Source organism: Nakaseomyces glabratus, chromosome C (assembly GCF_010111755.1).
Source record: "Nakaseomyces glabratus chromosome C, complete sequence".
Taxonomy (NCBI): Eukaryota; Fungi; Ascomycota; class Saccharomycetes; order Saccharomycetales; family Saccharomycetaceae; genus Nakaseomyces; species Nakaseomyces glabratus.
The window spans coordinates 168,639-182,409 of record NC_088953.1 but is presented as its reverse complement, the minus strand read 5'-3'; the positions used below and the strand labels follow the sequence as shown (position 1 = coordinate 182,409).

At 39.6% G+C, this 13,771-nt stretch overlaps 6 protein-coding genes across 6 annotated transcripts; 2 read left to right on the top strand and 4 right to left on the bottom strand.

Moving 5' to 3' along the window:
* Positions 1-195: 195 nt before the first annotated feature.
* Positions 196-2,247, bottom strand: GVI51_C01111 (putative metalloendopeptidase; the record flags this gene model as incomplete). The annotated part of the gene is made up of 1 exon (XM_445234.1): positions 196-2,247. One exon carries the CDS (start codon positions 2,245-2,247, stop codon positions 196-198), a length of 2,052 nt encoding a protein of 683 aa, XP_445234.1.
* A 1,202-nt stretch (positions 2,248-3,449) lies between these two features.
* SEC24 (COPII subunit SEC24) lies at positions 3,450-6,143 on the top strand (the record flags this gene model as incomplete). Its single annotated transcript, XM_445233.1, has 1 exon — positions 3,450-6,143. The coding sequence occupies one exon, from the start codon at positions 3,450-3,452 to the stop codon at positions 6,141-6,143; it is 2,694 nt and encodes an 897-aa protein (XP_445233.1).
* Positions 6,144-6,318: 175 nt separating this feature from the next.
* On the bottom strand, positions 6,319-7,443 carry HPM1 (protein-histidine N-methyltransferase; the record flags this gene model as incomplete). The annotated part of the gene is made up of 1 exon (XM_445232.1): positions 6,319-7,443. One exon carries the CDS (start codon positions 7,441-7,443, stop codon positions 6,319-6,321), a length of 1,125 nt encoding a protein of 374 aa, XP_445232.1.
* A 765-nt stretch (positions 7,444-8,208) lies between these two features.
* COX5B (cytochrome c oxidase subunit Vb) lies at positions 8,209-8,658 on the bottom strand (the record flags this gene model as incomplete). The annotated part of the gene is made up of 1 exon (XM_002999475.1): positions 8,209-8,658. The coding sequence occupies one exon, from the start codon at positions 8,656-8,658 to the stop codon at positions 8,209-8,211; it is 450 nt and encodes a 149-aa protein (XP_002999521.1).
* Positions 8,659-9,115: 457 nt separating this feature from the next.
* HOS4 (Hos4p) lies at positions 9,116-12,448 on the bottom strand (the record flags this gene model as incomplete). The annotated part of the gene is made up of 1 exon (XM_445231.1): positions 9,116-12,448. The coding sequence occupies one exon, from the start codon at positions 12,446-12,448 to the stop codon at positions 9,116-9,118; it is 3,333 nt and encodes a 1,110-aa protein (XP_445231.1).
* Positions 12,449-12,923: 475 nt separating this feature from the next.
* POR2 (putative porin POR2) lies at positions 12,924-13,748 on the top strand (the record flags this gene model as incomplete). Its single annotated transcript, XM_445230.1, has 1 exon — positions 12,924-13,748. The coding sequence occupies one exon, from the start codon at positions 12,924-12,926 to the stop codon at positions 13,746-13,748; it is 825 nt and encodes a 274-aa protein (XP_445230.1).
* Between the last annotated feature and the right edge of the window lie 23 nt (positions 13,749-13,771).

Sequence of the window (13,771 nt, the reverse complement as noted above, 5' to 3'; positions counted from 1 at the left end):
TAACTTATATTTTACCCCTTCCATCAAGCTGATTTACTTTTATGCTAAACTTATACTTTTAATTCTTTTAATATTCCCTATTTTATAGAATGTTTTCAACTAATATAATATTCAAATCTCAGTAATAAAAGATAATTCAATATTCACATTAATTGGAATAATTATCCAAAAATAAACTATATATTACTTTATTTATTATATAGCTCCGTATACAATACCAAATGCGTCAACCCAGCCTCCAACTGATCCATAAATACCAAGGATTCTTTGACCAGCTGGCGGTTGAACTTCAGATAGCCCACCACCTGAATTACCTAACATAGGTGACATACGACCAGTATTTGTTACAATTTGGATAGCATCGATCCACCAGCCACATCTTAAGTTGAATCCTACGATTTCTTCGTTTGGTTGTAAAACGAAATCCAATTTATTGCCCTCTTGTTTACCGAATACAACATTTTTTGATTTCTTGTTAGATGTGGTCATAGGCGCTTGTTTTTGCCCTTCATAGGTTCTTGGTGGTATGGCAGGAATTGCAACTGGGTCACTACAAGTAAAAACTAGCCCCATTAGAGCATGTGCGTAGTAGACGGTGACTTTAGTAACGGTCCTCATATCAACAGGTATAATCCCTGTTTCTTGACTATTCTCAAGTCTACCAGATACTGCAGACTTGTGGCCTACCACAGAAGAAGGATAACCATATTTGCTCATATTAATATCACCTCCACTCAACGATTTTGGGAAATTTTCAATGAAGAGGTCAGAAGTGTTTACAGCTAGGACACGGAGTGCAAAAGAGTTGCTATGTTCCGGCACATCATTCGGAGGTATCCTACTTCTCAGCTCATCCAATGACAAAGTTACCTCTTTTTGAGGTCCAGTACCACCCAAGGACAAAGGTAAATATTCTATGTGTGCTTTAGCCAGATCTCCACAAATAATTTCAATCAAATAAATACCCGTCTTAGAAGTCAATGTAAAGATGTTGTTACCTTGATTATATACAGAGGGCTTAGGATAATCAAAGTTACCAAGACGGCCCGGCCTCATGAAAGAAGCATCATAATAGTCTTGAGGAACAGTGAAAGTTGGATGATATAGATACCTTAAAAGATCCAATCTATTCCAAGTACATTCTTCTTTCGGGAAGATAGGTGGTTTGGCTCCATTAGAATTTGTGCGTAAAGAATACGATTCCTTGGTTAAGAACGATCTGTTGAACCTTACATAATCTCTCAGCATAACACCATTGACTTGATGTGGCGAACCAAGCAAATGTCCAATTTCGTGCATAAAGGCACCAAGAGTGATGTTCAAGCATTCCCAATGGGTACCACATTCGTTACAATCGTTAGCGACCTCCTTTGTTGAGGCTCTAGTTTCATCAGTGAAATACGGAATCAGTTGTTCCATACAAGTAGGCCATGAGTACATACCATGAGAACCAAATATAGCCAGCTTAATATCGGCATCTCCTCCGCCTAAAGCAGCGTGGCCTCTAATCAGTTTACCGTCCCAATGTGTGTCAAGAAATACACAAGCAGCCTGAACTGGTTTTTCATTTTGGGTAAATGGTCCACCATACTTCTTCAAAGCATCCATGGCAATGCCAAATAGTCCGCCTTGGTCTTTTGCTTTGTCGTTTTGCTGAGCAACATCAGGGTCCCTGATTTCTTTTGTAGTTTTGTCAGAGCGAACAATGTGGATTTTAACAGTATTTCTCATAGCGATTCTTTGGGCAAATTGGGTATCCCAGGTATATTCTTCAACAAACCGAATAGTTCTGTGTCCAAAACCGTTTCTTAACATTTGCTCGTTAGTGAAAGCCTGCATCAGTCTTGCACCGACTCTCATTTTCTTAATGGCTAAATCTAGACCGTTACCACCTTCCTTAGCTTTCTGTGAAGCCGGCGAATCAAACTCCAATGGAGAGTCCTTAGCAACAATCAGACATAAGTGTACGGGGACATTCTGGTCCAGGGGACTATAGAAGCAGTCTACAACTTTGGAGACATTAGTGTCAGTAATGAAAGTTAATCGATTTGCACCAGGAGTGAGAATAATCGTAGCCTTGAAATGGCTGTCATGGACAGGGAAAGTTAACGGAGGTAATTGAGGATGCTGCACCTGTATATTTGAAGCCGTTTGACCTTTACCAATGGAACCATGGATGATTACGCATGGAGAGAACAATTCCTCATTAGGCCTTAAGTTGAAAAGTTCAATGCTTTCCTTAGACATTGGGACTGATTCTTAACTTGTGTTTGCTACTTCGATTGACCTGGAAGAAATACAAGTACTACAAGTGCACCTACCAAGGCAACTCAATTGTCTTGTGTAGTTCATATTTATACTGAGCGGTATCCCCTTAGGAACAGGCTGAGCATTGCTGCATACAAGTGATCGACACATTTTTCGATCAGAATTCAGTGTTAGTATGAAATGACGTCATATTTTGCTCAAATGATCAAATTGCGCTTAAATGGTTGAATGCGTTAAAAGAAGAAGAAAAGCCGCGGAGCTCAAATCACTTTTCAACTTTCTACGTTTTCTTACGTAATTAGGTTCCTGCATTGTGTATTTCACCTTTTTTTTTGATTTTCTAGCATATAATCCTAGCAGTTCATCCTGTTGCGCGGTATATTCACTGCATGAAAGAGATGTACTCTAGATCTGGATTTACGCGTTCTTGTCAATTACATAATATAATTGTTTTTAAACGTATTAAATATAGCAAATGTTATTTTAGAAGAGTTATATGGTATTGGGTTAGACTATGGAGTTCATGATGTGGCCTACTAACTTTCTTGATTGAAAAATCCATGTTTATATTAGTCCGAGAAATCCAGATATCTAGCTTTGCAAGTACTTGTTCAAGAAAGAGACTAGAATAATTAAGAGCAGTTGTACTACAACAGAGAGTTGGAACAAGCCCTAGGTGACATTTTGGTCATATCTACTGTGGAAAAAAGTACTCTTTAATGTTGTCATGATTACTTGTTGTGAAGAATCTGATTGCTGGAAATTATGGTGCTGCCTATTGTTAATAAAATCCAGCAGGATACTGTGTACAATAATTAAATCTTTATACTATATCATTTTATCGGGTAGCTTGTCATTGAAGTTGGGCTTATGTTCATAAACGTGAAACAATGGGACCCACATTCAAATCAGCTGTCAATTAATGCAGTGATGATCTTACCTTATACGGGAGTCCAAATTCCGGTCAATATGATTTACCGTCGAAATCCTCGAGGGCTTGGCACCGAGCACTTTCATCGTTTTTTCCCTAAGTCACCGTACATTCCATTAACGAAGCATTCACATGAGGACACTGAATTTGACAGGTGGTATTTGAGAATATAAGTGAAAAGGTTTAAAAGCAACTACACTGGGCAATTGACAAAACCCTCCAAATTGCTGAAGAAAAGTCAATTACACTTATGTCACATCACAAAAGGCGTGTATATCCACAAGCTCAATTCGGCTTGGCTCAGGCCGGTCAAACTGGCTACCAGGATGTCCAGCAGCCAGGTGTTTTGCCTTCACAAGCTAATTATCAAGAGCCAGTTCCATTAGTGACGCCTATTCAAGAGGTATTGAATAACCAAATTGATCAGACTGCCGATTCACTACATAATATGCAGTTGCATAATGTTCCCGATTTCAATCAGCCTTTACAAGGCCAATTGAATGGTCCTCAAAGCCCAGCATTGTATCAAAATTATAATGAAAATGGTATGAATAATTACAATGCTGCGTTTGGTAATGGAGGTACTTCAGTAAAACAAGTCAATCAACTGTACCCAATTGATTTGCTATCTGATTTGCCGCCACCTATCAAGGATCTTGGATTACCACCTCCTCCTATTAATTTATCGCCTGATATCATGTCAGTGCCATCAGATAAGAGTAATGCATCTCCAGATTATATTAGAAGTACACTAAATGCAGTGCCCAAGACTAACTCTCTGCTGAAGAAAACCAAGCTTCCATTTGCGTTGGTAATCAAGCCTTATCAGCATTTGAATGATGATGTTAATGCGCCTCCATTAAATGAAGAATGTCTAATTGTCAGATGTCGTCGTTGTCGTTCTTATATCAACCCATTTGCAAAGTTTATTGAGCAAGGAAGACGTTGGAGATGTAATTTCTGTAGATTGGCTAACGATTTACCAATGCAATTCGATCAATCTTCAATAGATACCAACATTGTAAACAGATTGGATAGGACCGAGATTAAAAATGCTGTCATGGAATATGTTGCACCAAAGGAATACACAGTCAGACCCCCTCCTCCTTCGATCTACACATTCATAATAGATGTCTCTCAAAATGCCATAAAAAATGGTTTATTTGTCAGTACAATTGAAACACTTAAACAACAACTAGAATATTTGCCTAATAGGGATAATAGAACCAAGATTTCAATTATTCTTGTGGACCATGCCTTGCATATTTTATCAATTCCTGCTGATGATGTTTCCAATAAATTCAGAATTCTAGACGTGGCTGATATTGATGAACCATACATTCCTTTACCAAATTCGCTTGTTGTTTCACTATCACGGTGTAAACAAAATGTACAATTGGCATTAGAAAAGATAAAGCAATTGTTTGAGATTAATGTTTCTACTAAGTTTGCTTTAGGTCCAGCTCTTAGAACAGCACAGAAATTAATTGGTGGGGTTGGTGGAAAGTTAATAGTCATATCAGCATCTTTACCAAATGCAGGTATTGGATCACTGCAAAGAAGAAATGAAAGTGGTGTATCAGGGACAACAAAAGAATCGAGTCAATTGCTATCGTGTCAAGATTCATTTTACAAGACATTTACAGTTGAATGTAGTAAAACTCAAATCACAATCGATTTATTTTTGGCATCCGATGACTATGTTGATGTTGCCACGTTATCGAACCTGCCTCGATACACAGCAGGTCAAACACACTTTTATCCAGGATATAATGCTTCCAATATATCTGATTTTAACAAATTTACGACTGAGTTTTCAAAGCATATTACAATGGACATTTCTTTTGAAACGGTCATGAGAGCTCGTGGGTCTACTGGGTTGAAAACAAGTGCATTTTATGGTCATTTCTTTAATAGGTCTTCTGATCTATGCGCTTTTTCGACAATGCCAAGAGATCAATCGTATGTGTTCGATATTTCTATTGAAGACACGATCACAACAGATTATTGTTATTTTCAAGTTGCCGTTCTACTTTCGTTAAATAATGGACAAAGAAGAATTAGGGTGATCACACTGGCTTTACCGACAACACAATCTATCTCAGAGGTGTTCGCTTGCGTAGATCAACAAGCTGTTGCAGCACAAATCACACAAAGAGCAGTCCAAAAGGCTAACTCATCAAGTATTGACGATGCTAGGGATCTAATTCAGAAAACTACACTGGATATTTTGAGCACATACAAAAAGGAGCTAGTAGTAACAAACACTGGGGGTGTTGTACCCCTTAAGTTGTCTACAAATTTAAGAATCCTCCCATTGTTAATGCACGCATTGATGAAGCACATGGCCTTCAGGGCTGGTGTTGTTCCTAGTGATCATAGAGCCTACTCCTTGAATGTTTTGGAGTCTGTTCCGATCAAAAGTCTAATAACTAGCATATACCCATCGATATATTCCATGCATGACATGGGAGATGACTGTGGGTATACAGATGAAACTGGAAATGTTATATTGCCGGAATGCATTAATGATACTGCAATATTGATGGAAAAGTATGGTCTATATTTGATTGACAATGGCTCCGAGCTTTTCCTTTGGGTTGGTGGTGAAGCTGTGCCTGAATTACTAAGCGATGTGTTTGGGGTTCCTGAAATGTCTCAAGTTCCAGTTGGAAAACACGATTTATTCAGAGTTGAAGGATCGCAATTTAATGAGAGAGTCTGCAACATCATTGATCAGTTAAGAACTAGTGATGATACGACAGTATATAAGACGCTTTACATTGTTAGTGGTCCAACTATAAATGACTCCTTTAGTCAAGGTACAAGAGAACTAGCATCTTTGAGAATGTGGGCTGCAACTGCTTTTGTTGAGGACAATATAATGAAGACATTAAGTTACAGAGAGTTTCTTGAAAAGATGAAGAAAGAAGTAAGTAAGTAAGGAAGGAAGTAAGACCTCAGTATTAACTTATTGTAATGACTAAGTATAAAAATTTAGTTAAAATGGAATTATATAATCAAATAGTTTTTAATGCAAATAGAGAATGAATTGAGAATAAAGTAAAGATAAGATAATTGTACATGAATTCTTTTATTTCGATACTATTCAATAATGATTAGGTCGATTGCAAAGCAACAATCGATCTTTTTAAGTTTGAATTCACCTTGAATGTGTCAAAAGTTATGGGTAGATTTGATTCGGTCAAGCGTTTTCTCAAATACGATTCAAATTCAATTACGCTTCCACCAACACCAAAATATATATCTTTTGCAGCAACTAAAGCCTTTGTACTTGTCCGATTATCACCTTGGTATAAATCTAATAACGTTTCCGCAACAACAGGCAAGTTTTCTGGTTGGTATATGGTCTCTGATGAAAATACTAGTAGAGGACGGGTAGGGGTTACATGATGTCTCACAAGATTTGAGAAGACTCTTCCCCATGATCCAGATATTAAATTGATTTTGATTTTTCTAGCACTCAAGTCATCCATGAAGGCCTGTAATAGAATTGTTGTCAGTAGAAGCTCATCTCCGACAATTGCTACGTTTTCATCTGAACTTCTCTGTAAAGAGATCCATTCATCTTCTGTTAATACAGTTTTCGCCCAAGTAATTATTAAGTTTGGTAAAGTTACCAGTTCCAGCACGCTTTTGTTGTAATCAGCTAATATCAGGTTAAGTCCTGAGTCTAGTTTAGATTGTAGGTATTTGCCAAATACGAATGTCGAAGGCAATGCCGTACCACAGCCCATATCAAATATCTGTTCGGTGGAAAAATCTTTACCATGGTTATTTAGTAGTTCGATAATGTCTATGGAACACTCCCAGGATTTTAATCCACCTTCGTAGACATTCTTTCTCACATCCTCTGCTGTATCACCGAGTAGAATCTCAAGTATGGGGTCACCATTTTCATTTGTCGTAGTTTGTTCAACATTAGACTCTGACATCAATTGATGCTTAACATCAAAAAGCTCTCTTCTATACAGTTGAATTTGCCCGTCAAATAGTGACAGCGTTTCAAAAGTCAATCTCACATCTTTTAATGACCTCACCACACTGCTGAAATCCAAAACCTCGGGCTGAATTACCTCTGGAGAAACTAAACGTGGATCATCCAATGGGTTAATAGCCAAGCTATTTTGAGCATCGGACTGGCTCTGTTGCACATTTACAATGTCATCATTCAGCTCGTCATCACTGAATGATTCTGAAGTGAAACCAAAGGAAAAGGACATCCTAATAATCACAAGCTTACTCCACTGTGTTCAATAGTTTTTGTGAGAACTTGTAATCTGCAATTCACCAGTGTTTTATCAGCTTACACCTAGCGATGAGCTTGCCTAGTGTTGTGCATTGATCAATGCCCAGCTCATCGCATCGCTTTTCACTTTTTTCATGAGGGTTGCTCGGTATTCACGTGACTGATAATATTCCTGTTCAAGCAGTATGAGTAAGCAAGCAGTAATAAATGGGACGATTGTTCACTGGCTCCAATGAATGGCTAGTGCTTCTTAACTTGGATGTTGATACCAAGTGGTGAGTTCAGGAACAAGTACGTGTTTCGGTGAGGGTGGAGTAGCTTTCAAACTAAAAAAATTCTTCTATTTTTTGTAGAATATATGATAAATAAGTTGATCATTCTTATATAAAAAGGTAAGCTCGATGTGGGAGTGAAAGCCACTGGCAATCGAGCATTAATGTGAACAAAATGGAATTGATCAATGTTTAGGAAATAAAAAAAAAGAAGTATTAGATGTAGATGAAGGAGCCGGTTGGCATAGTTACGCAACTGGACCTTTCAGTAATGTCTTCATAACTAAGATTAAAACACAATAGAAGGCAATGGTAGAGGAGGTAGCACAACATCTAGTACCAGTCACGCTCTTATTTCATAATAATTAAGATATTGTTCGTTGTTGTTTTCTTTCTTGGTAGTTGTTCTGCTGTTTTAGTGAATCAGTAATATAGATTAAACAAAATATACCGCTCTGAACATTGCTTTACTTGGATTGCACTTGAGAGTAACCACCCCATGGGTTTGCATTCTTGGACTTCAAGTACTCGTCGGACTTCAACTGCCATTCCTTGTTCATGGACTTTGGATAGTCGCCTGCAAATTGCCTTATGAAAGCAAACAGGCCGATGGAGATACCCAGACCGAGGATAACACCCTTTGTGATGTAGGCAACATCACCTTTACCGTGCACAGGTCGTCTAGGACCCCACTCACCATATGAGATATACCACGCAGCCTGCTTCTCGGTCTCTGTTAGCTGGTTCCATGGCAGCTTCTGACGCTCAGCAAGCTTGCTCACAATGTTCTGTTGCTCGGTGGATGGCATGCTCTCCCATCTGGAAGGCAGGTCCATGATAGAGGCCTTGGAAATAGCAGCACTTTGTGCAAACCTGACAGGAGTGACACGACAAACTTTAGGAAGAGTACGCAACATTATTTCGTTCTTTTTGTTTCTTGGTATTGTAGTCTAAAGAAAACACGACGCAAGCAAGGAACCAGTTTCACAACTGTTTTATATATTTGTTGCATGAATGGTCCCATTGCTCACGCAATAGACAGCCAATTAGAAGAAGTTTGCACAGAATGGAAAATTATGACTCTCGAGGGAAAAGCTTATAGAAACAAAGGATGCTGTGCGGGCTGTTCTACGCAAAACCAACTTATCCCCGTTGTCTCCTTTGTCTCCCCTGCCGAAGGAAGCTGGCAGCGATTTCCTTTTGTTTTTTCAGTAGTTCGCTGGCCAATCAGATCGGAGGAAGCGTTGACTTCGTAGATGTGTACGTGGGTAGAGGGGAGGAAGGGACGGATCGCGTGGACTTCGTGTATATGTACTTTTCTGTTATTTCCGGGTAATACTACACTATAGCTCTATACCTTATATATTAGGACTATTACCACATGCGCTGAGGTCTTGGTATCTGTCTGAACCGCAGGGGTCTCGGTGGCTGAGACTGGGACTGAGGCTGAGGCTGTGGCTGAGGCTGAGGCTGAGGCTGTGGTTGGCCTGGTGTGGTGGCAGAGTTGTCGCCGAGACGGGTGCGCGGGGACAGGTCGATCTGGACCATGTTGTTTTGCAAAGTGTCTCTTATGTGGGAGTCCATCTGGATGGCATCCAGGGGGATCCAGTGCATCGGCAGGTTCGCGAACTTCGTGTACTCTAGCGTCTCGAACCCGAGACGGGTTTCGATGTCCACACCGTCAAAGTTCACCACGTACCTCTGCCTGTCGTCGCTGGTGAAGTTGCCTCCATACAAGTATATGAACTTCAGCAGGTTCCACAGCTGCCGCGTCTCTTGCTTGCCGACTTTGTGTTTCCGATCGTACTCTCGGTTCGTTAGCTCGTCGTCCTTTAATATCACAGACATCTGGATATCCAGCACATATCGGGTCCCATCTGCATCGTCAACATAATAATACAACGGCAAATACCGGTGGTAGTCGTCCTTGTTCGTATAACTAATCAGCTTCAACCCTAGCGGGTATAGTGCCCTGATGGCTTTACGTCTGTCTAACTCCTCAGCCTCTTTCCGTTTGGCAAGCTCGATCTCTTGTTGCTTCAATAGCTCTTCTTGCCTCTTCTCTTCCTCTATCCTTTGCTTCTCTTTCTCCTTCTCACGTTTCTGCTGTACTATCTCCATCTTATGTAGCAACTCCATCTCCTTCTTCTTCTTCTGTTGCAACCTCTTCTGGATATATTCTTCCTCGGCCTTTAACCGCTTCTCTCTCTCTTCAGGAGTCTCCTTGATCATCTCTTCCTCTTTGTGAACTTGTGATTCGCTCAGATGAGTTTGAAACTTGGGTCTCCTGTGCTCATCGGCTCTATCGCCAGCCATGTGGCCTTGTTCTTGATTCAAAGCTGTAGAAATGTCTGTGTTACTGGAAGATTTGAACTTCAACGTCTTACGGTTGTCATTATCATGAAGAGAGTCTGATATAGATGAAGATCTCCCTTTCAAGTCATCACCATGAGTATGCTTGTGAAGCCCTGCTTCACTGTTATGGCGTGTGCTTGAAGCAGACGACCTTTGTGTAGTTTGGTGTCTCTTCTTTGGAACATTAAACTCTTCTTCTTCCTCTTCGCTCAAATCATCTTCAGAAGACTCCTCACTTTCAAACTTCGCGCGCCTTCTATTCCGTGACCGTTTTTTGGATATGCGTTGCTCGGTGTCCGAATGAGAATCATAAGTATTGTTCACCTGTTCGCCATTATCTTTCTCATGCCATTTGGTTACGGCAGTTTCCAACAGCTTTATTTCTTCATCATTTATGGAATTGAAGATGTTATGCTTTGAGTGATAGATCGCAGTTTGACCCTTATTGTCCTTCAACGTGGGGTTAGCACCAGCTTCCAGAAGTAGTTTCACTGTTCCTAAGTGGTTTCTACCTACAGCAATCATTAATGGCGTCATACCTTCTTTATTGAATTTATTGATCTTGGCACCAAATGCCAAAAATAAACTCGCTATATCCTCATGTCCAAATTTCACAGCTTCAAGAAATGCATTGAAATCTGGAACACCTCCGTTTTCAAGATAAGATCCAACATAAGGCAAATATCCTTCTTTCGAAGCTCTAAATAGTTTTTTCTTACCTCCCGAAGATGAAATGTCTGTCCAATAAAACTCGTCACTGAAAGCTGTTGTCGATTCTTCTATATGCTTGTTCATAGGTGATGACTGACCACTATTATCAGAAGTGTTGATAGATTCATGAATACCATGTTTCGTGTTCCACTTCCTTGTCGCTTCGGTAAGACTTTTCTTTATATCTTGTACCACCTTTATTTCATTTTCATCTAAATCTGAATCCTCTTCTATTGATTCGTATGCAGTTAATCCTTTAGCATTTGGAATTGTAGGATCTGCACCATGTCTTAGAAGATACCTCACAATATCCAGGTGACCGTTTGCAGACGCATCAACTAAGGGGGTGTCCTTGAACATTTCATATGATTGAATATTTACATTTGCTCCATGAGAAATTAATAATTTTACAATCGACAAATGCCCATTTAGAGCAGCTTCGTGTAAAGCTGAGTTGCCGGCATTGTCCTGGTCATTAACGTCGTAATCCTCTTCTTCAATAAGTCTCTTTGCAACATCGTACTTACCTTTATCACATGCAATTTGAAGTCTAGTTCTACCACCAGAATCTCTATAAATACCTTTCTTTTGTTTTGAAATTTTCGAGTTAGAATGACGAGGTTTTTGGTTGTCATTCGATTTCATTTTGTTTGAGTATGTGCTTTCCTCCCCAGACTCTTCTTCGAAATCTTCATCATCTTCATCACTACTTACATGTTTGTTTTGGTTGGTTTTCCCCTCGGATTGATTAGCTATAGGCGAAGAAGGTAGTAAATTCTCTTTCCGTTTGGGTGCTTTCCTATCTGGAGATAAACCTCCTTCAAGGAAGACGCTACTCGATAGTGGGACACTTTTTATATCATCAATATCTGATAGTTCTGAATCGGATGATCCTGCAAAGCTTGATGCGCCATCCTTATGTAAACTGCTACTTCTCTCAATTTGGTCACCTCTAACTAGCCTTCCCCTTCTCGGTTTAGGTGGTGATGCAGGCTCCGTTGGTGTATCACTCAATTCATCATCCTTAACCTCATCATAATTTCGTGGATTCTTAGTTTTCAACATATCCTTAAGTTTCTCCCTTGATAAAGACTCTCCGAGGTTAAGTTTGGGATTATTATCTGTGCTATCTAATTTTTTGTGTTCGGCGTCCTCAGTTTTCATGTTTGATGGTGTTGTGGACTGTTGAGGAAGATGTTTTTTGGGGGAAGGTGCTTTAAATATTGTGTTATCATCGGACTTTTTAAGTGGTACGGGTTCTGGTTTTATAATACCAGTAGAGCTAAATGATGATGCAGTATTCGTAAGTTCATCCTTGTTTGTAGCTTCTTTTAAAGCCTTCTCTTCTTCATACTTCTTAAGTTGTTCCTCGTGTTGTTTTTTTAGAGCTTCAATTTCTTGTTGTTTCCTAATTTTCTCCTCTTCGACTTTCCTCCGTTCATCTTCTAGTTTTCGTTGTTCTTCTTGCTGCCTTTTAAGCTTCTCCTCTTCCTCTCGTTTCAACTTTTCTGCTTGTTCCCGTTTCAGTCGTTCTTCTTCTTCTGCTTTCTTCTTGGCTATCCTCTCCAGTTCTTCTCTTCTAGAATTGACGTTTGAGAGGTAGCTGCTCAATGACCTCTTCTTGACTTGCTTCTCAGACATGCCTTGTAAATGTTTCTATACGCTGGTTCTATCACAAATAAAATCTGATGTAGGCAAGCCTCCTAATATGCTATAATTGATCTTCACTAGTCTTTTTCCCTATTACCTTCGTCTTAGTTATCGATTGTCTTTTTGTGTTCCTAAGCCAGAAAACACAAAGAAATACTGGACTTTAAGTGCAGTAATAAATGTGTTATGCCACTATTGATAACGGAACTGTTTATATGGCTGTTTATGCTGAGACACAATGCACTTCCTCTTTCACTAACAGCATTCATTCCAAATGTTTTAGAGGAAACTTGCTCGTACTTTTCGAAGTTGCGATTGTAAGACGAAAAAAGTGAAAAATCGAAATTTTTGTTTTGCGATGAGCTTTAGCTATAAAGAATGGACAAGTGGAAAAGACCTCAGAATAAATGGCACTCTCTAAGCATTGGTCTCTCACTGAATCACCAGCTTAATAATATTTTAATAGATGATTCCAGTTGAATTTGGGGAAATCTCCAGGAATGCGCAAGGTGTGTTGAACCGAGACTTCTTCCATGGTACTGGGGGAGTCATTCAAGTGTCTACCAGCTCTGATGATTTCAGGTTTAACAGTAGAGGAAAATTTTCAGATGGCAATTTTGGTGCAAACTTATCTGGTAGGCATGCTATTAAAGGTACTGGAATCGCAGTAAGCCAGAGTTTAGATAACAAGAACCAGTTTTCCACTAAGTTTGAGTACAATAACTCACAGTTGAGAAGTGATGTCACTACTAATTGGGTGCCAGGTACCGTTAATATCAAGAGCAGTCGTCTTGGATTCAACTATTTCAATGCATTGATGAATTCAAAGATGTCCGTTGATCTATTTAACCCAACAAAAGTTGTAGGATCAATGACTATGGGCTACGGGAAAATGGTTGGTGGATCTGAGGTAACATGTGATATAGCGCAGAATAAGTTTACAAGATATGCCTTATCGATGGGCATCTATGCTGGTAAGCGTAATTTGACGTTCTTGATAAATGATGCACACGTAATGACATTGACGCTCTACCAAAAGCTGTCGCCACAGTTTGAAGCAGCAGCCAAAACCACTACCCGGTTCAACGAATCCAATAAAACCTCTGTTGAAGTCGCCACCGCATACCGCCATAATAGTGCTCAATATAAACTGAAGTTAAACGACGCGGGATTGGCGTGTCTATCCTACAAAGTTCCCTTCCAAAAGAACATTTCCCTCGGACTAGGTATTTCGATGGATGTTTGCAACCCCACTGTGAAGAAGTTCGGATGGTCATTAAATTTCCAATAATAATAAAGAATCTGTGAGGTAAT